At 36.1% G+C, this 22,149-nt stretch overlaps 2 protein-coding genes across 2 annotated transcripts in view; one reads left to right on the forward strand and one right to left on the reverse strand.

Annotated features, from left to right (window-relative positions):
* The first annotated feature begins 354 nt into the window (after positions 1–354).
* EIF3M (eukaryotic translation initiation factor 3 subunit M) lies at positions 355–16,303 on the forward strand. Its single transcript, XM_059931340.1, has 11 exons — positions 355–473; positions 2,910–3,042; positions 3,845–3,983; positions 4,263–4,386; positions 4,540–4,634; positions 9,137–9,220; positions 10,362–10,461; positions 11,090–11,171; positions 14,679–14,822; positions 15,596–15,656; positions 16,110–16,303. The coding sequence occupies exons 1-11, from the start codon at positions 432–434 to the stop codon at positions 16,228–16,230; spliced, it is 1,125 nt and encodes a 374-aa protein (XP_059787323.1). The 5' UTR covers positions 355–431; the 3' UTR covers positions 16,231–16,303.
* A 315-nt stretch (positions 16,304–16,618) lies between these two features.
* CCDC73 (coiled-coil domain containing 73) overlaps positions 16,619–22,149 on the reverse strand; it is a 114,755-nt gene continuing 109,224 nt past the window's right edge. Inside the window, exons 17-18 of the mRNA XM_059931339.1 lie at positions 21,674–21,807; positions 16,619–16,932 (exon numbers count right to left, since the gene is read on the reverse strand). Coding sequence (XP_059787322.1) covers positions 16,714–16,932; positions 21,674–21,807 — 353 coding nt within the window. The 3' untranslated portion in view covers positions 16,619–16,713. The remainder of the gene's footprint in view (positions 16,933–21,673; positions 21,808–22,149) is intronic.

Raw genomic sequence — 22,149 nt, forward strand, 5'->3', positions numbered from 1 at the left:
CTGCCTGCTTGCTAGCTAGTTCCTCAGTAAAGGCTGAAATGTGGGTTAAATTATAACTCGAAGAAAAATCGCCCCCAAATTTCAAAAGGGTAGGTGGGCTCCGTGAGGCGCAAGCGGGGCGATAATACGGAACACAGACCACACCCCATCTACCAGAGTCAGAGGCCACGAGAGACCACGCAGGAAGCTGACCCCTTGGGCTCATCCCGCCTCCGCCTCCGCCTCCGCCTCCGCCTCCGCCTCCGCCCCGCCCCAGCCAGAGCGCGCGCTGCGATTGGCCTCCGTGGCTTCGCCCGCCCTGGTGACCCCGCCCCGCAAGACCCGCGCAGGCTGACCCGGAAGCGGTTGTGAGGCGCCGCCGCGCGGCCCCGCTCCTTTTTCCGGTCGGCGTGGTTTGCGAGCTGAGTGTCCTAAGTGCTCCGGCCTTCGCCATGAGTGTCCCGGCGTTCATCGACATCAGCGAGGAAGATCAGGTGTGCTCCCGGACGGCTGATGCCGCCAGGGTGGGGTGTAGGGGAGGCTCAGGAGTGTGAGGGGCCGAGTCGGGGCCGAGCCAGGGCCGGGCGAGCGGGACGCCCGGGAGCCGAGAGCCGCGGTTCAGTCCTCCACACCTCGGAGTGGGGAGGCCGCGAGGCAGGGGGGCGCGTTCCTGGAGTTGCCCGCCGGCGAGCACTCCCAGTGCTGGGCCCGAGGCTTGACGGCCAATTTCCTGGTCGGCGTCGGGGCTCTTCCAGCCTGGAGTCACTTCTGTCTGTCGACACGGTACTTTTTGACTCATTGAGAAGTGTATCTGCTTCCGTCCTCCAAATGCAGCCACATCCGGAGTGGGAGGTGGCGAATCTTTAGACGGCGTAAGCAGTTCAGGGAAAAATAATTTGGTACTAAAGATCAAAATGGCTTTATTATTATGTGACCACAAGGGCACAGGTGACGCCTATTTTATATGTAGGCCGTATTTTATATTCTTACATGAGCAAGAGTGAGAGTTCTGCAATCTGAAAGCATAACGTCAATTCCACCCTCATACTTTGAGGCATACACTTGGTGAAAAATCTTAATATTTTTAAATTTTCTGTTTGGGGTTTGCTCTTTGGTTTGCATGGCTCATGCTTCTCATTTTCCCCATAACAAAAGTTAAACTTTAGTTGGTGGGAGTTAAACTAAACTTGAAATGATTTTCTCTAATTTTGCAGAACTGAAAACTATTCTGTGAAGTCGTTAAGGGTTGTCATTTTGTATTTTTCTGCTACTCCACTAACATGGAAATTTTGGTTTCGATAGAAGAGAAAATATCAATACTAGTGTAAGATAACTTTTAGAATTGCAGATGTGATTTTTTTTTTCCCTTGGTAGAAATGCAGACCTTCAGTCCTGAAGAGCAAAGTAAGAAGGGGAAGGAAAAATGGGGGAACAAAAGGCTAGGGAACGACTTGAGCATAATTAGAAAAGAAGATGTGCAAGGAAAAAAAAGCCTATCTGAGTAGGAATGGAATCACGTTATCAGCAATTGGCTATTAGGTGACTGAAAAAAAGTGGGTTTTTTTTCTAACATAGAAGAGGGTTTGTAGATGCAGGAAGTTCTTGTCATTGATTATATTAGTTTTAAAGTGTCATTTCTAGTTAAGTTATGCTAATGTTCTTGTTTCACACTGGCCATTCCTTTTGGGTAAATAGGTGACTGCTTTGGGAGTTAAACTTTGGTCATATTCTCTGATTAGAGTTAAGTGGCGTTCAGAGTCCTTGTTTCCTTTTCTTTGCTTTTACCACTCCATAACCACCTGTGGCCAGTAAGGATGACAGATGAAAACAATAAACTGTTGATTGAATAGTTTGCTTTGTGGGTACAAAACAGAAACTGAACAGATGCCTTTGGGGGGATAGGAGGGACCATACCATGTTTCCTTCATAGAGAAATATGCAGTGATATTTTTGTGCACTCTGATATGGTGAGGTTTGTTTTATGAAATCTTGTTTATAATACCAACTCATGTGAAGTTACTGTGTTATCTGAAAGGATAGCACCATCAGAGCAACAGGTTTAATACACTTAGGTAGCCAGACATATTTGTGGGTTTAGAAATGTGATGCCTACATATTTGCTAATGGTATCCCTACATCTCCATTTCAGTTCTTCATTTTATTATCTTAAACGCTGTTTGCATTCATGTGTGGTTGCCATAAATACCAAGTCCTCAGAAGAATAAGTTGTTAAATATTATATATGTATTAGAGTAGAAAATATCTAAATACCTGGATGTAGTACTATAGTTATGTTTTTATAGGTCCAAAAGTGCTTTCTGATACAGGTATGCATTTTAAAGGAGTAATTACATCGTAGATGCAATTTGATAGAAACATTTTATTCAAGGTGACATTCAAAGGCATCACCTTTTTATCTTTTTATCTCCCACAGCGCTTATCTTAGATAGGTCCTCAAACATTTAATTAACAAATGATTACTCTCTTGCCAGGGTGATGTCTGTAGCTTTTTAAAGTATTGTGTTATGTAGACCTGAGAGCAATAAAACTTCTTTAAAAGAAATCAGATCAGTTATTCCCTTCCCCACTGCCCCTCCCCCCCCCAAAAAAAACAAAAAAGCTTTGGGTTATATTAGAAAGGTTTTTGCTGCATACTGGAAGTCCAGCAGGATATATAGGTGATATGAGAGAAATTTGACAGTGATCAGTGTGGGTCATAGTGGGTCTGTGTAGCCACTTGTTGAGGAAAACCTGTGGGGCTGTGATGGTGGATGAGCTGGGGGAAAGGCACTTTAACATAATTAAAAGTTATCATTAAGTGCTGGGTTTACATTTTATTTTTTTAAAAATACGTCAGTGTTTTGAGATCTTGTGTTTTGTGATTCATAGTTCGTTTTATAGATACATAGCAACCCTATTTGATTCAACAGGCTGCTGAGCTTCGAGCTTATTTGAAATCTAAAGGAGCTGAAATTTCAGAAGAGAACTCAGAAGGTGGACTTCATGTAGATTTAGCTCAAATTATTGAAGCTTGTGATGTATGTCTGAAGGAAGATGATAAAGGTTTGTCTTTAATTTTTTATAATATTATTTACTAATCATAGAGGACCTACTTTTAAAACTTTCATGTGAATTATATTTGTTTTGTTTTAGACCTTAGAACTTTTAAGCAGTGTTGTTTTTAATCTTATCTTTGCACACACTTTCAGTTTATTCTCATCTGTTATACTCATGAAATAAGCCTATTTTGATAAAACATCTTTTTTACATGTTTTTTGAGTGTTATTGCACACAGTATTTCAGAATGAACTGAAGGAAAAAATGAAACTCTTCATAAGGTTTAGATTAATATGAGATGGGATACAATTTCAGGTAATCTAAAAGCCCATTTAATTATTTGGCTGATTCCCTATTTATTGAGATAAAATGGGAAATTTTGAAAATTGGGAGTCCTAAAATCTCTAGTTAAGGTTTGAGATTAAACTTGGTGTACGATTAGCATCTTGCTAGTAAAAATTAAAACTGTATACTACATAGACATGTACATCAGTCTTCTGTTTTACTGGTTGAAAACCAAATCTTGGGTAGTAACTTCCTCCTCCTTTAATAAAATGTGTGAGTTGCTTTCTGAATGATAACTATACAACAGAACTGGTTTAGTTTGAATTCATGTGTACTATGTTTTTTAGTATAATGCACACCATTGAAGGAAAAGTGTTCTTTAGAACTGCTTTACAGTAGCCAGAGAACCTTTTAAGTGTTTTATGTTTAATGGTCTTTGGTGTATTAAAACACTGGAAATACATGTTTAACAAGATACATTGAATATTATAGTATCACTGTTGTGTCATCCGTACACGTGTAGATGTTGAAAGTGTGATGAACAGTGTGGTATCCCTCCTGTTGATCCTGGAACCAGATAAGCAAGAAGCTCTGATTGAAAGCCTGTGTGAGAAACTGGTCAAATTTCGGGAAGGTGAACGCCCATCTCTGAGACTGCAGTTGTAAGTTAAGAACTGGAAGAGGCTCAGTTTTTCAAGGGGCTCTTCATGTTACTGTCATTTAATGGTTAAAAGCAAGAATTCTAGAACTTGACTGTCACCTGTGACTTTTATTGGTGGTGTGTCTTTGGACAAGTCACTTTCCTGTGCACCATTTCCCTCCGTGTAATGTGACGTTCTTAATAGTATCCCTTTCAAGTTTGTTGTCAGAGCATATAACTTCAATTTAGTCACCATAGTTACTGATCTCCAGCATTGTTTTATTGTTTGTTTGTTAACCAGGCTAAGCAACCTTTTCCATGGGATGGATAAGAATACTCCTGTAAGATATACAGTATATTGCAGCCTCATTAAAGTGGCAGCTTCTTGTGGGGCCATCCAGTATATTCCAACTGAGCTGGATCAAGTGAGTTTTCATGTGAAATACTTGTTCTGCTTATAAGAAGTATAGTTTTATAGCTCAAATAAGCAAATATGTCTTCTAAATGTTATCTTTTAAATTGTGAAAATATGTTCACTGTGTCACTAAATTTTCTCCTTTTTGTCAATCCCGTTGTAGGTTAGAAAATGGATTTCTGACTGGAACCTCACCACTGAGAAAAAACACACCCTTTTAAGGCTACTTTATGAGGCACTTGTGGATTGTAAGAAAAGGTATTCAGAATTAATGTACTGACTTAAAACATAATGGCAATATAAGTAGTTGAGACTTTTTTAAGGACAGGTAAGATAAGTGATTTTGCTCTACTTCGTTCTCTAAGGAGTTGCTATAAATTTCACCTACTAAATTAAAGATAACTGCAAAGTTTAAAATAGTCTTTCCCATCTTTAAACTTTTTAAAAAGCAAAACTTGCGTTTGTTCTAAAAATGGTACAACTGTTAATCCCAAAGCTGTGTGTAACATTAGACTAAGTTATTTAATGGTGCTTTGATGTCTTAGTACAGGGTAGTGCTATCACTTTTGTTTAATGGTGGTGAGGGTCTATCAGCCAGAGTTTCCCATAGTCAAAGTCTCTTAACATAAACAGTGCCCCTGAGATGAAACTTTGCAATAGACTGTACTAAATGGTACTTAATTGCACTTTTGCAAGGTGTTGAGTTTCTAAGGCTTGTATTCAGCCCAGCAAACTTCATGCCCAAAATATTTATTCTTCATCCAGTTTATGGATGCTTCCAAATGATATATTTGGCCCAGTTTTTAGAATTAGGGTTGAAGGATAATCCTACCATTTTGACCTGGCTTTTCCATTTCTCTTTTCACATAGTGGTTAAAAACTTTTAGGAAAAGTAATCAGTCTTTATTTTAGTTTTATTGCCCAATTTTTATAGTTGCTTTCAGTGCTAGGGTGTTTAATATATTAGAGATGATCAATAAGATTAATGTTTCTGTTATGTTAAAGTAATGTAAAGTTTTTGCAGATCATTTACATTTAACAACACAAGAGGAAATTATATTTTTGTTGTGAAAGTTGCAGCGTTTTATTATAAAAGAAGTTAAGCGAGGAATCTTGCATTAATAGACTATTTCATTTTGTATCAGTGGCTACTGTCTGTTACATGCTAGCACACTTGTGGCAGCATTCTAGCCAGTTGTCAGTAACTGTTAAGAGTAGGTAGTTTTATATCGGACAGTCTCAAATGGGGAAGGCATAAAAGCTATTGGAGAAAGAATCCATATTTTAATATATGCTATAAATGTGCAGGCTGTGGAATAAAACTACTGGGATTTCAAACCTTGGCTTTCCTACTTGTATATGACCCTAAATAAATCTCTGTACCTCAGTTTCCAACTTCAGAGTGGAAATAATAGTAGTACTTACCTCATAAGGTTGTTGAAAAGATTATATAAGCTAATGTACACATGAAGTTCTTAAACTAGTGGTTTCATTATTGAGAAAGCACTCAGTAAATATTGGATATTTTATTCCTGTCATTATCCTTTTCATTTTTTCGAGCTCATCTTTAAAAAGTTAGACTTTTTTCTGGTACAGTAATTTAAAATGGTGTTACTGTTTTCCCTTTGAATGGCTAGTGTTTATCAGAGATGATGGCTACTCATTGGATGATTTCTCTAATTGCTGTTTAGTAGATCCTCATTCTTTTCTGTGTAAAAAGGAAATAGCACTATCTGTAAAAATAACAGTATTCCCCTACCCTCACATTGCTTTTTTTCCCCTCATCCTTATTCTATTATCGGCCCCACTACACTTATTACTAACTGACATACTATATTTTCATGTTTATTATCTGTCAGTCCCCTCTAGAATGTAAGTTTCCCAAGAGTAGGAACTTTTTGTTCATTACTAGAACAGTGTCTGACACGAGTAGGCACTTAGTATATAAGTGCTAAATGAATATTTCTGAAAAATGAACATGTTGCAAAAGCAGTGGATGTAAGAAGCAGTGACTTAAGGCAATATGAAGTGGTGGTTTATGGAACTAGAGTGTATGCCCTTCCCAGAGGCATTCAACCCGGGCTTCTCTTCTGAGCTTCAGACCCTTATGTCCAACTGTTTTCTACCTGGTTCTACTTAGATGTGGCCCATAGTTGCCTCAAACTCAATGTGACCAAAATGAATTTATCATTTTCCCTCTGTAAATTAGTTTCTGTTTTCCTAAGCAAGACATGTTGAAGTGGTCTTCTGTTTATTCTCTCTACAATAGTTTTGTGAAACAAAAATTTCAGCCTATCATTCTTTAGGTTTACATTTTCTTTAGCATACAGTACCGAATTCTTAGTTTGGCATATAAGTCCTTTCTGACATGGGCTCCTGTTTATTGCAGTAGCATGGGCTTGGTGAATGTGATAATAATCCTCTTGCCGTTTTTGTATGGTGCAGTGACAAACCACAAAAACTTTGTCTTCTTTATATGGATATTCCCTCCCTCCATTTCTCTCCCCCTCTCTCCCTCTTTCTCACATACACATGACGCTATACCCTTCCTCTTGGTATATCATACCCTAGACATAGTGAACCTGTGTCAGCTGCAAAAGCACCATGCTCTTTCCCAGTCTGGACCAGAGGCTGGTACCTGTTTTTATATGGCCTACAAGCTAAGAATGGTATTTACATTTTTAAGTGGTTGACAAAAAAAATCAAAAGAAGGAGGATATTTCTTGAAATGTGACCATTATATGAAATGCAAATTTCAGTGTCCATAAAATTTTATTGGAATGCACCCATACTTACCATTTATGTATCATCTATGGCTGCTTTTGCCTAGACTTGAGTAGTTGCGGCAGAAACCAGGTGGCCTGCAAAGCCTAAAATAATTACTGCCTGGTGCTTCATGGAAAGTTTGCCTATGCTTGGTCTAGAACTACACTCAACTCCTTTCCTCTGCCTGAAATGCTCCTCCCATATTTACAGCACCCTCCACTTTTATCATGGCACTTCACACGCTTGGTTAAAAGGTTTATGAGGTTTTAGGCTCAGTGAAGGCTAGGAACCTTGTCTGTCAACCATTGTATTCCCAATGTGTTGGTAGTGATGGGCCCAGAGTCGATGAATGCTACCTACACTTAAGGAACTAGGGAAGGATGGTTATTCAAATTTCTGTCATGCTGCTGATTTAAATTTTAAGATTTGGTTTTTGTCTAGTACACAGAAAATGGTCGTTTTTTTGTTGTTGTTTGGTTTTTTGTTGGTTTGTTTGTTTCTGCTTCTAAATCGAATTCTGAGAGTTGCCTTGCCCTCTTAGAATGCTTACATTTATGGGTGCCCCCTTCATGATTTTGTTTATATTGGTGGTTGATGAGTGCAAATTGTGTAATATCTTCTGAGTCCTCATTATATGTCAGATATTGTGCACTTTAAATGGACCATTTTATTCGATCTTTGTGAATTCAGATTTCTTTAACTGATAAGATGTATTAGACTGAAGTATACTATGGTTGCTAAAACTGGAAAGTGTGCCTATGCTTGCAGTGTGGCACAAGATAATAATTTAATTGAATCCTGGCTTTGTGGGAAGTTTTAGAATATCATTTAACTTTTTAAAATAAATGGTATAGCTCTTACTGATTTTACCCAGGTTGAATCCAGACTGGGGGGGAAAGAAGGTCTTTTAGAAAACGAAAAAAGGGGGTGGGGAACTGTTTCTCCTACTTAGGAAACTTAAGCTTTCTGTAACTGGCTGAAGATTCATCAGTTTAAAGGAAGAAATGAAGGGTGAAGATAAACATTTACAAAGAGTTCAGATTGAGAGAATGCATTTAATTATTTTGTACTTTTCACTGCAGTTAAAATTGATCATCTACATAATTCTAAGGATGATTCAATTGGAAGGATATCATTAGTGGAGTTATTTAAATATCTGGTGTTGGCTCAACTTCAGCTGTACTATCCTAACAGTTTCTCAGACACAAAACCTTTTTCTCACCTAGGGCTTTTTTAAAAAAAAATAAGTTTATTTATTTATTTATTTTTGGCTGCATTGGGTTTTCGTTGGCTGCGTGCAGACTTTTCTCTAGTTGTGGCGAGCGGTGGCTACTCTTCATTGTGGTGCACGGGCTTCTCATTGCAGTGGCTTCTCATCGCAGAGCACGGGCTCTACGTGCACAGGCTTCAGTAGTTGTGGCACGTGGGCTCAGTAGTTGTGGCACATGGGCTTCGTTGCTCCACGGCATGTGGGATCTTCCCAGACCAGGGCTCGAACCTGTGTCCCCTGCATTGGCAGGCGGATTCTCAACCACTGTACCACCAGGGAAGTCCCTCACCTAGTGCTTTTATACCTGGTCTTCTCTCTGCCTGGAAACTCATCCAGCCCCCACCTTCTACCTCTAGTACGTTTCATGGCCAATTATTTTACATCCTTTAGATCTCAGCTTACATGTCATTTCCTCAGAGAGAGACTTTCCTTGCTCATTCTATATGAAGTAGCCTCCTCTTTCCTGTCTCTGCTCTTGTTACTCTATTAACATCACCATTTATTTCCTTTATGGCACTTAACTTGTTAGTTGTTATTTTTCCTTAGTTGTCTCTCTTTCCTACTAGAAGGAAAGTTCCATGACGCTTTCCATAGTGGAGGACTGTGTCTCTGGGTCACCATTGTATGTATCGTCAACACAGTACCTGGCACTTAGTAGATATTTTTGAATGAATGGATAGCAGTAATGATACTGTGACATTCCTAAAGCTGTATTTCTTTTTAGTGATGCTGCATCAAAAGTCATGGTGGAATTGCTAGGAAGTTACACGGAGGACAATGCTTCCCAGGCTCGAGTTGATGCCCACAGGTAACGTTAAACGCAGTGTTCGAACGATGGCTGTCAGCAGGGTAGAGGTGAGCTACACCGTTCAGTCATATAGCTGAAGTCATGTTTGCATCTACCAGTGATCCAAAGCCATTTGATACCATGTGCGCCATGAGGATTCTAATGTAGATACCAAAATTCAAGATTTGGTATTGAAAGAAACCAAAGAATGCATGTGAAATAGCCACATGGTGTTTGCTGTTTGGGGTATTGCTGCAGTGGGGGTTCCCAACCTGAGTAGTAGAACCTAATCTTGGGTTGATTTTATCTTAATATTAAGGTACGTAGATGGGGAAAGGCTGGTGGCTTTCTGTAAAAATTAGCCCATTGCTAATGGGAATAACTGCTTCAAACAGTCCTAGATCTATTTAGTAGCAATAAGAATAGAGTCAGTTTTTTTAAATCTATGAAATGGAAATTATGATAACTTCTTTATAGGGTTTATTCCATCGTTGATAAAATGGGCATGATAATACTGTATGTCTCTCAGGGTGCTGTGAGGATGAAATGAAGTAATACATGTTAAAGCACTTACCTTAGTGTCTGGCATAAATAGTAAAATACTGCTGCTGTTTTATTCTTTGATTACTTTGGTGGTGCTTTCTCTCCAGCTGTGTTTTTGTCTACGAGTAACTATTTTTTAAATTTTATTTATTTAATTTTATTTTTGGCTGCATCGGGTCTTATTTGCGGCACGTGGGATCTTCGTTGCTGCATGTGGGATCTTTCGTTGTGGCGCATGGGCTTCTCTCTAGTTGTGGCACGTGGGCTCTGTAGTTTGCGGCACACGGGCTCTCTAGTTGAGGGCACAGGCTTAGTTGCCCCGTAGCATGTGGGATCTTAGTTCCCCAACCAGGGATCAAACCCGCAGCCCCTGCATTGGAAGGTGGATTCTTAACCACTGGACCACCAGGGAAGTCCCTCTACGAGTAATTTTATTAAAATGCACATCAATGATAGATTTATTGGCCTGTTTTAAGCCCAGTTTTGTAGCTTTTTTAATGCAGTGTATATTGAACTCATAGATATTTTACTTAATTGAATATATTTTGCAGTCTGCAAAGGCAGTGAAAAGTACCTGCATTTCAAGACTCTGAGCTTGGGTTTTTGTTTTCTAATTAAGGTGTATTGTGCGAGCATTGAAAGACCCAAATGCATTTCTTTTTGACCATCTTCTTACTTTAAAACCAGTCAAGTTTTTGGAAGGCGAGCTTATTCATGATGTAAGTAGTTTATCCTTAATGTTAAAAATATTCTTTTCTCCTAAATCTAACATACTGAACCGTAACTCTACTTCTTTGTATTAATGAACATGACTCTTAGAGAAATCTAGAAAGAGAAGAACTATATTCATTTTTGTATCAGGACCAGACTGAAATTTAGGACTAGCATGTAGCTTTTCTCCAACCACCGAACACGCTCCTGTTCTTCCTCCCTTTCCTTCATCTCACTTGCCTGGCCATTATGAACTTAGAGAATACAAATTCCTTCTTGTATATAGTGTCAAGTATCCCCAATTAGAAAGATAAATCTGATATTTAAAAACAGATGAATGTACTTTTCAAGTGCAATTATAAATACATTTTGGATTATTTCTATTTGTACTATGTCATTTCCACCATTTTTTTGGATAGATCGTTTAGAGGACACTGTATTTACTGATTCTTTCATCTAAGTGAGTTTTAATGAAATCAAATTTAGATGGTAATTTGATCAAACAGATTGAAATTTCTGCTTGAAGGAAATGCAGAGTCTTGTTGCTGGGAGTCAATGTCTTAAAAATATCTTGAGTATAAATCTTAATTCTATATTGAATATTGTATCTTTGTCTTTTTGTGTTTATCTGTATAGCTTTTAACCATTTTTGTGAGTGCTAAATTGGCATCATATGTCAAGTTTTATCAGAATAATAAAGACTTCATTGATTCACTTGGTAAGTTTTGGGGATTTTTCTTTGGAGGGGTAGAGAGAGAGATAGGAATGAAAGATCCAGCAAATATGATCATAGCCTTATGTGTAGGTTACCCTAACCAGTGGTGTAAAAGATCTTATTCTCGGTGATTTACATTTTTGGTACTTCTTTTAAAAAGCCATAGTCACATTTGTAGCAAATAGCTTTTTTCCTTCTAATATAGTCTTTTATACTTGGTTCTCCCCCTCCCCCCATTAACAAATTATAGAAGTATATATATACACTGTGTTGCTAAGCACAGCTACGTGAAGCTGTAGATGGAGTTAGAAATGGAGTTGTGATTTTGTGTGATAGGAGAAGCTTTCCTAACTACAGTTTGTTGTAGACAGCATAGTAAGGTTAAGGTTTATGATTTTATCTTGGAGTTTTCTTTCTAGACCAACAGAGTTCAGTAAATGTTGCCGAATTGAATCTTATCCTCATAGAGCAAACTGCATATATCCAGTATTTTCCTTCTGGAGCATGTTTTTATCATGCTAAAATTAAAAAGGGAAAACTTAGAAAATCTGTAGTTGAACAGGTTTAAATTGTTCTAAAACTACCCGTTTTTTGAGAGTGAAGTCAACTGAAGCTAAGGTGCTTTGTTTTTCTACTGGGCAATAATCAGAACACATTAGAGGCTAGTTATATTTTCCATATTAAAATTGAATTTAGTTTTCCTGGTTGGTTGAAGTGTAGATAAAGAATACATTTATAATCTACTTTGATTATACTATTAGTCCTCAATTTGGTAATCATTAAGTCCTGTCACCTGTAAATTTTGTGCAGCCATTGGAATTGGGAAGATTGAATTATTCTGAACATAATAAGGCGTTTGAAATACACGAAGATAAAGTAGATGCAAGTGTGTTTGTGTTGAATGCTTTGCCAGGTGCACTAGACCCAGAAAACCACATTCTGTCCCAGTTAATTTGTTTCGTGGCATGAAGCTATGTGATGGAATGTTAATGTCAGCAACCTCTTTATTTACGCACCAAAGAAAAAGGAGTAGTAATTAACACTTTGACACTCCCCCATTGATGTGTAATTGACTGTTTCAAAGGAGCACTGGTTCATAAGCTATTGCATGCATTAAAATTACGTTTTCTATATTGCAGCATTTTAAGACAGGGGTCAGTGACAATGCAGAAACTGCTCAATGATGCACATTTTTTTATTACTGCATTAAGGTTTTGACATATTAGTAATGAATAAATGTTTCCATAAAATTAGATTTTTTTATAACTTTAAAATTGAAATATGACACAGAACACTGTGACTTCCTCTTTGAAGGTAATGTTCTACTTTCATGAAACAAAGCACAGCTTTCTACAAGTCTAAACTCAGACTTCACTAGCTTAATAGTTTGATTTTGAGAACAAGAGTCCTAAAGGCTTTAAGTTTGGTTCTTTGTTTTACTTTAAACATCAGTTTGAAATGTTTTTAAATGCAGGTTTCTATGTGTTAGTTTACATAATTCATTCTAGAAACAATCTTCATTCCTCTTAAGTTTTTTGATTTACGGTAAGCTTGTCACTGCACAGGGCGTAGCAGTAAAACAAATCTAATTTCAAGAGTATTTTAGATTATATATTAAAAATTTTAGGAGTTTCTATCATTTTATCATATTAAAAGAGGACTAAAATATGTCCATTGAACTGGTAACGTTAAGTAATTTTCTTATATTGCCAAATATAGAGAAAAATTTTTAGTATTCTCTGTAATAGAAAAAACATAATAGAATTTCTGTGCAAACCAGAAATCAGATTCCCTATTTTGCCTCTTGTTTCTCACAATCTGTGCAAATTAGCAACCATTTATTGGAAATCTGTTTGTGAAAGGTGTTTTGGGGAAAACATCTTACTAAATGTTTATTTTTGGTTTTTAGATGTATTAAACATTTATTACAGCTGAAAGTCTGGTTACAAATGTCTAGGTTCCACAGGTGGCATCAGTTTATCTCAGAACACTTTATCAACACTGACAACTTGGGCCAACAGTAGCACTATCTTGTGTCAACTGAATTGCCCTAACATGTCCACATGTAATCTGGTGTTATCCAGTTGCTACCTTCTTGCTTCGGAAAGTTAATCAGCATCTAATTTGCATTTGTTAATTAGGGTTAATGTGCACTAATTGATTTTTTGATGCTTGTAGATTTCCATTAAACCTGGTTAGCAATACTTACTTGGGTACCTCATTCATTTGAGTTATGGTGATCATGTTTTTGTTCAATCTGTGCCAAATAGAAAGCCTGCATCATAATTACAGCTAATTAACAGACAATTGTCCTGTATTAATGGGCTTCCTTAGTCTTCTGCTAATATTCTGAATGTTATAAGTTTCAAATTTATTTATGGAGTGCTTAGAACTTTTTTTAACAGTACAAACTTGAGGCTCTTAATTACTAGAGGGTACGTGATTGGTCATTTGCTGAGTCAGAAGTTGAAAGTTCAGAGAAAAGGAACATGTTAAGTATTTCTAAATTAACTTTAGAAACTTGTTTTTATAATTAAGAAATAGCATGTTTGTGTGTTATAATTCAGCTTCTATTTAGGAATAGGTAATTTGGATATTCAGGATTTGTAGGTATTTGTATTTCTAGTTATTTGTTTTATAAATGAACTTATTTTCTAGGCCTAGTACTGCCACCTTGTTACTAATAAGTAAATCACTTAATCTCTTTACTCCTCAGTTTTATTGTTTTTTTAAAGTGAAAGGATGGGGACTAGGTAATTCATTGTTCCTTTAAGGTTTAACAGTTGTTTGTGATCCGAATGATTGTAGCAGAATGTTTTATTAGAAATTATAAGGCAAAATTTGATTATTTGTACAGTTTTTCTACTTTTGCCTCAAAAAGAACAGGTATCACTGTTAATTTTATCTAGTACTAATCATTTTAAACCTATAAATGTTAAATACACTTTCGCAGTTTTGATTTTTAAGTATTAAGTCCAAAGTGGCCTAAAGGGAAATGGAATATTTTCATAACTGAATGTATATTAAAATATTTTAAAACTCCGTGTTTGCCAGTAACATGGACACAGAACAAATAGTAAGTAGATAAGGAATCTTGTGTTTAAATGGCGGGCTCTTAGTACAAGTAAGTTTAATTCAATTAAATAAGAATGTTCTTACGAAATGTACTTTGTATACTTATCTCCTAAAATATATAAATAAATATTAAAAATGTAAAATGTATAAAACTTAGGGCCTAGAGATACCATTTTATAGCTTATTCTTAACTTTGAATCTATCACCTGTGGCACTGAAGCAATAAAGAAATGTAGTTATAGAAAAATAATTTTAAAGGCTCCATAATTTAATTATGGGGTTAGTTTATGGTTTGTAAATGTAAGAAGCTTTGCGAAAATTACTCTGTATAAGTACCCAAACACAGTGACTTCCACGATTTTACACAAGAGTTGTCATCATGTGGGACTGTAATTAGTATGGATACTCATCTGGCTTCACTACTGTGTTACTCAGGCCTGCTACATGAACAGAATATGGCAAAAATGAGACTACTTACTTTTATGGGAATGGCAGTGGAAAATAAAGAAATTTCTTTTGACACAATGCAACAAGAACTTCAGATTGGAGCTGATGATGTTGAAGCATTTGTTATTGATGGTAAGGCAATTGGAACATTTTCGTTTTTTCCTAGAATTTCCCTTCCTACCCCATGAAACATAAGATTTTTAATCTTGAAACTGAGCTTAGTAGATTAGCAGATTATATTTGTAGCAGAGTGAAAGTTCAGTGGAAATATAAATTGCTATGTGGTTTTTGGTGTGTGTCTATTCCTTGAAGTCATGTAGAACAAAGGCCTTTAGGCAGTATATCATAGTGGTGAAGAGCCTAGGTCTTCCTCTGTGAAACAGGAATGTAGGAATTAATTTGTGGTTGTGAGGGTTAAATGAATTAATGCAGGTAAAGCACTCAGCTCAGTGCCTGGCACATAGTAAATGATCTGCAAATATTAACCATTACCAGTTTTTTATGATTGGCCTAGAAATAGCACCTTCTTCCTCAATAATTACATTATAAGGTGGTTTAACTGTTAATTAGGATTTTTAAGATTAATAAAATGTATTATAATATCTTAAGAAACTAGCCCCGTTCCCCCCCGCCATGTGATTTCAGAGAACACCAGAATTCTTAATAAAAACTGTATGTGATATTTAATATAGATAGGTGCAGCAACCAGAGGACAAATTCATGGCCTTCCTTTTGGTTGCATCACATTGCTGGGCTAGTTATTAAATTCAAAGAGCCAGTTTGTAAAATAATGTTGGAAAACTGTAAAGTTTTATTATGGCTTACTTGGTCACAGTTTCATACCTTAGGCTGTTTTCCTTGGGAATATTCCATATAACATGTCATGTAAAACATCTTTTTTTCAGCGGTAAGAACTAAAATGGTCTACTGCAAAATTGATCAAACCCAGAGAAAAGTAGTTGTCAGGTAAGACACTTAATACTTTGCAGCATTTTGTAGAACAATTCATTCTATTTCACTTAAATGTTTAGAGAACCAAGGTGGTGTTAGCAGTTGACTGTAGTTAAATAGTTGCTATTTATCATAATTTTGTTAAAGTTCAGACTAAATGTGATTAGCTTATTTAATGAAAGAGTCCTATTTTCCAGCACATTTCATTTAATGGCTCAGTACTGGCTAGAATATTAATGACTTCCGTGTCTGGTTTATGTAGTTCAGGAAAATAGATGGTTTAGGATCAGTATGGGAAATAAAGGTTTTTTAAAAAATAAGCTTCTAATCATTCTTACAACTCTACATTATGTCTTCTGTGTATATTTAACCTTGCTTTTAACTAGATACAAGTGTGTAATATTGTAAAAAAAATAAAATACCAGAGGATAAAAGGTTGAGTAATAACTTTGTTTTTAATTTTTCCAGTCATAGCACACATCGGACATTTGGAAAACAACAATGGCAACAACTCTATGACACACTTAATGCCTGGAAACAAAACTTGAACAAAGTGAAAAACAGCCTTTTGAGTCTTTCAGATACCTGAATTTTTATGCTATATAATTTTGTTCTTTTTGGAAAATCTAAATCATAGTAAAACATTATAGCCTGAAATCTGACTACAGTCTGGATAGTTATTGTCTCAAATTTAAAAGAAATCACAATCTTCAGAGCGTACAAAGTAATAAATTACAAAGGGTCACTACGTCTGTTTTGTATAACACATAAGTTGTATTCTGTAAGGAAGGGTTTTGGGGTGTGCAGCAAGAGCTTTGATGAAAGAGTATATGGAGGAAAGACATTTAATTGAGGGAAACTGAATGCTAACATCAAACCTTGCAATCTTAGCTATCTTAAATGAAGCATTTACTGAGAGAATACGTTAACAGTAATACAATTTCATCACAGAAAAAGCTGGAAAACTGACTACAGCTATAAGGTTTTAGATGTAACAGTCGTGTTCTAGTCTAAACCACATCAATATTTCAATCAAGTCAGTTCACCACCGAAAGCATTTATCAACGTAATTTTAATCAGTTTTTCCTACCATCTCTTCTGCTTTTCTTTTTTTAGGTTGGTTGTCATTTTCGGAGCTTAGAAACTTTTCAATTTCATTTATTTGATTTGTTACCAAGCTCTGCCAGTCATCTTCACCAGTAGAAGACGCAGCCAAACCAGTAGTGGTTTTAATCTTGATTGCCTGAAAATGGCTTTGTGGCAGAGTTGATTTCAGAGGCTTTGTTTTCACCTAGGAAATACCAAACTTGTTTTACCACTGAAATTTTTACTCATTTTCTAAACAATCATCAAGTTTCAAGAAAATCCTTAAGCCTCTGCAATTATGAGTATGTGATAAAAGCCACCGTTTTCTTGGCTAATTTTCAACAACTACCTTAGTAATTTTGGCACCACAAAACTATAAAATGTGAATCTCTAGGCTTATGTAGTAGCTCTTCAAGATCCCTAATGTATTCCAGGAATACCACAAACGTTTCCTTAAAGGTCTTAAGCTTACATTGAAAGAAAACATATTTAAAACATTGCAGATAAAAATCTGTTTTGTCCTCTACTCCCCTTCCCTTCCCAAACACGTCTATGTTTCGTAACTTTATCAAAGCCAGGGGAAAATTTAAAATGCTAACGGAAGTAAACTGCCATATAAAAACTGCCGTTTACTTCATGTTTCCTCTTAGGCTTCAGAGCACCATTGTTGGAGAAACAGGAAAGAGCAGTGAGGTATTTGGAGGCTGGCATGTTTCCAAGGCACCACATTGGGTCGTACTTCTAATACCATGTTAAATAAGTTTTCCATTTTAAGGTTTCTTTGATTATAAAATAATTACTGGAAATTTAGAAAATAGAGAAAAGTGTAAAGAAACTAAAAATCACTAGTAATCCACTATCCAGAGAGATCTGTCAACATTTTGGTATTGTTTGCTATTAATCTTTCTATTAGCATATTTGACCATTCTATAGAATTTTATATCTTGGTTTTTCCCTCTGTGAGTCGTTTCCTAGGTCATTAAAATTTCTCATAAGCAAATATCAGTGGCTGCAAAATACTTCTTATGGATGTGTGATCATTTAACTGTGCTATTGTTAACATTTGTTTCCAATTTATCCCTATAAAAAATAAATGTAATTTCTTGAAAAAAATCTTTTATGGTCTTCTCAGATTCTCAGATAAAATCCTCTGTTGAAAGGGAATATATTTTAGAGGTATGGAATAGGATGAGAATTAGATTAAAATTTCCCAAGATTCCAGCCACCATCAGACATTCTGATGTAAATATTCAGGACTCCTCTGTATATACACTTTAAAAAAGTTTGTATCATATTTATGTCATTTTCTATGTTGGGTTAAAAACATTTTTAACATTTCCCTCTAGAAAGAGCATGGCTCCATCATATTCCATGTTCCATAATTTAATATATTGTTGGACATTTAAGTTGTTGGAAAACATTTACTGTTATAAATTAGGCTATAATGAATGTCATTTGTTCATAAATCTTTGTGAAGATCTTTGAGTACTGCCTTACATTAAAATCTTTTCCAATCTGATAAAAATGGCATATTTGTAACATTGTGTTTTCAAAGTGAGATTATATAGTAATAATTTTTAAAATGAGTTTAACTGTTTACATTTAACCTCAGTTCCCTAAAGGGAACTTTCGGATTGCTCTATTTGGTTCCTGAGAATTCTAGTCAGCCACCAGTCCCCTCAGAGTCTTAGCCTCTGATCCTTAGGGTAATGCTGGGTTCATATTCGTCTGATTGCCTATGTTCCTATGAAATAACAGATGAAAATAAAAGTATCAGCACAGGACCACCAAGAGACCTTCAGTCGTTTAACTTTTGTGGGCCTCAGTTTTCTCATCAGCTTCTTTTAGTTACAAAACGCTGTTACTGTAAAGAGTAACTGATGATAATGGATAAAAATGCACATAAATGTATATTTCTCATAACGTCTGGCATGTGTGTTCAGCGTACTTCATGTAGTTCACAGGGTCAAAATGAGTGTTAGTCATCCGTGCAACACTGAGAACCAGCTTCCTAAGCGCCGTGGGCAGTGTGTCAGTTTCATGCAATACTGAGAACAGTTACAGAGAAAGAGACCAAATCTAAATGTAGGTTGCTACTGATTTTGGAGTAAAATGATTGATGATCTGTATGACATAATGGTCCTGTTTTGCCAACAAAATGCTAGAAGCGTTCTGGTGCATTTGATATCAAGTACAAATTACCCAATTTTCCAAAATCGTGATTCTTTGACTTTTAATCTTGAAAAAGGAAGGAGACATTTATACATATCTGCTTTAGTTTGTTTCCCTTTACCTACTTGGTGGGAGGGGCAGGAAGGATTGGCTGTACAGAGAAACAAGATGTAATTTTAAAGTTTACACTTAACAAAACTTGTCCTATTTAGCTTAATTTAGGTTTTGCAGCCTGCAGAAGTAATTCTAGTTACAGGGATGCTCCCACATATCTTTGCTCCCTCCTTTCCTTCTCATAAAAGTCACTTGCCTCCTAACCTCTTTCTGCCTGACTCAAAAGATCTACTCTGGCCTAGAACTTCCCCTACCTTGGTACTAGTCCTCTTTATTTAAGCCTGCGGTTGCATTTTAAAATTTAACTTAAGTGAACCTAATATCATTGGCTGTGTAAAATAAGTGGCTTTCTTTGCTTACTCTGGCCCCTCTCCCATCCTCATTCCTGGGTATAATCAAGATTGCAGCAGGCTACCAACCTAACCCCCGCTCTAAGAATAAAAAACACTCTTCATGTTGCTCTGGATCTGTAGGGGAAAAGTGGATTAGCTCATGATAACTACCCAGAATTTTACAGGATTGATGTGGACAGTATGCATAAAAATATGTTGAAAAATGTAAAGAACTTATATTCCCTTTCTGGCTATAAGTCTTCATAAAATTCACTTTTCATTTGGAACAGGAGTTGGCAAACTTTTTCTGTACAGAGCCAGAGTAAATATTTTTGGCTTTGTGGGCCAAGTGGTCTCACAACTGCTTGATTCTGTCATTGCAATACAAAAGCAGCCACAGAACTACAGGCAAAGGAATGGGTGTGGCTACGCTCTAGTAAAATTTTACTAAAGCAAAGCAGTAGGCTGCGTTTGGCCTGCCAGCTGTCATTCAACAGCCCCTGATTTAGAAAAGTGTACGTAAGCAAGTAAACAGGCATCATAAAGAGACTAGATTGGCCTGGTTTAATCCAGGGATCAAAGCATTTTCAGTAGACTAGGCAAGAGTTGATCTGCTTTTAAATTTGTCCCACATTAGATGTTAATTGGTAATCAAGGTTCAGCTGGGACAATGATACATAGCATAGTGCTTGATGCCTAGTGACAATCACTTAGCTAAACAGACATTTAGTGTTTTACATGCACCAGTATTTTGAGAAGAAATTTTTTATATTACGAAAATTGAGAAGGTTATGTAGCATGCAACTAAGAGCCAAGATACCTAGTCAAAGTCCACTGCAGACTGTGTTCCTAATGACTTTGGAAAATTACTTCACATTTGTGTCACTGCCTCCTCATCTGTTTTTAAAGATGTAGGACTGTTGTGGGAATATTTCTTCGAAAAAGTTTTAAATTCTATAAATATAAATTCTTAACAACATTAATTAACAGAAGAGGCATTAGGAATCAGATACAAAGAACTTCCCTATTGGGTTTATTATAAAAATGGGCTTGAAAGGGAGATGTGAAGTGTTCTATCATACCCTTAAACTGTTTGAAAATAGGACAATTAGAAGTATTAAGTATTCAACCCAATTAGAATGGGTGTCTAACTTTGATACTCAAGCTTATTTTTGCTTTTGCTTTGATTCTATGACTTATCCAATTAGCCAAGGTCAGAACTTAGATTTCCCAGTGCCTGGCCCACTGCGCTTTAGTTACCATAGTTTAAAGATTGTACACTTGAACATCAAGCTGAAACGATTTGTTTTTGAGCTCAATTATGCAAAGGTGGAAAAGGTAGATCCTGATTTTAGTTTCAACTTTCCCAAAGGGAGAGTTATGCTATCTTGAGGTTTCTCCAATTTAAAAATGGAAATTAAATGTACTGTTAGAACCTATTACTTGTTAAGGCTGTGTTAGTATTATAATTTTCACTTTAGATGTGCTAAAGGAAAAGTTGTTTAATGTGCATCTCTAAAATTTAAAATATACAGTGACTATGCAGTTGGTTTTTTTGTCATTTTTCCTAACCTTTTTAGGTTACCTTTTAGCAGTTATACCTGTAATTGTTTTTTAGACTTTGAACAATACAGCCTTTTTTTTTTTAATACAGCCTTTTTTGCACTGAAGTTTTGCACACTAAGTTAAAAAACTTACAAATTTTCCCCCAAAAAAACCTGTCAGTTACTTTTCATATGACAAATGGACTCTTGGAGCCATATAATCTCTACAAATACTTTGCTTAATATTTATATCCATACTTGATATATTTATGAATATTTGATCCTTTCACATACTGTGTTTTAATTGAAATAATATAAAATAGACAAATTCTTCCTTTGCAATAGTCAGTTTCCCAAAATAATATAAATTAACTTAAGCACTATTAAAAACAACTGAACTCTATTGATTAGATTATTTAAGGCATCTTTTATTAAAATTTTAAATGCTCAAATGAGTGAACTATTTTTTTTAATAGTTTAAATAAATAAATGCTCAAATGCCACTATTCCTAAACTTAGGTGACTAAAAAATATAAGTACATAATACACTACCTCACACTCTCCTTCCCAAAACAGGCTGGATTATATCTATTTGATTTATACACTGTGACTTTTTCCTGCTGTTTTCCATCAAACTTAATTGTGAAAAATGGTGCCATGTTGCCCTCTTGATATTATTTTGAAGATCAGTTAGGTCTTAAAGCATCCAGATGCACACAGTTCTACACATATCTGTAGAATTAGCTCACTAAGGTCTGCTCCGCAATATTTTTAATTGACTTACATGTTCTGTGGGAAAAGAAGAATCACAAAAAGTCTTTGCAATTGCATTCCTCTCTTCACTGGGCTCTCCCCTGGGATCTGGATGGATACTCGAGTTATTCAAAATGTCAGCAACTCTGTTAATGCTGGTAGTATCTGGTTGACAAAGAGGAAATGACAACTGAGTTTTATTCTCCAGGCACTCATTTTAGTGACTAAACTTGTTTTTCTCTGATCCTATGCTTTGTATTTAAAAAGTAACAATTTCTATTTTCTTCTCACTTTGAACACTTGTTTCCATAGACTTTGCTCTTACATTAGGCATTTCATTTCAGAAAACAATTTTTTTATTGCTACTTTCTAAAACCTGCTGATTTCACATTAAAATTAGTGACATGGTATAAATATCTTCTAAAGCAATATAACCTACCTTAAAACGTTACCCTTATTCCCCTGGTTACTGCACTGCCTGCACATATATTTATATAGTGAACATCT

Source organism: Balaenoptera ricei, chromosome 8 (genome assembly GCF_028023285.1).
Source record: "Balaenoptera ricei isolate mBalRic1 chromosome 8, mBalRic1.hap2, whole genome shotgun sequence".
In the NCBI taxonomy this organism is placed as follows: Eukaryota; Metazoa; Chordata; class Mammalia; order Artiodactyla; family Balaenopteridae; genus Balaenoptera; species Balaenoptera ricei.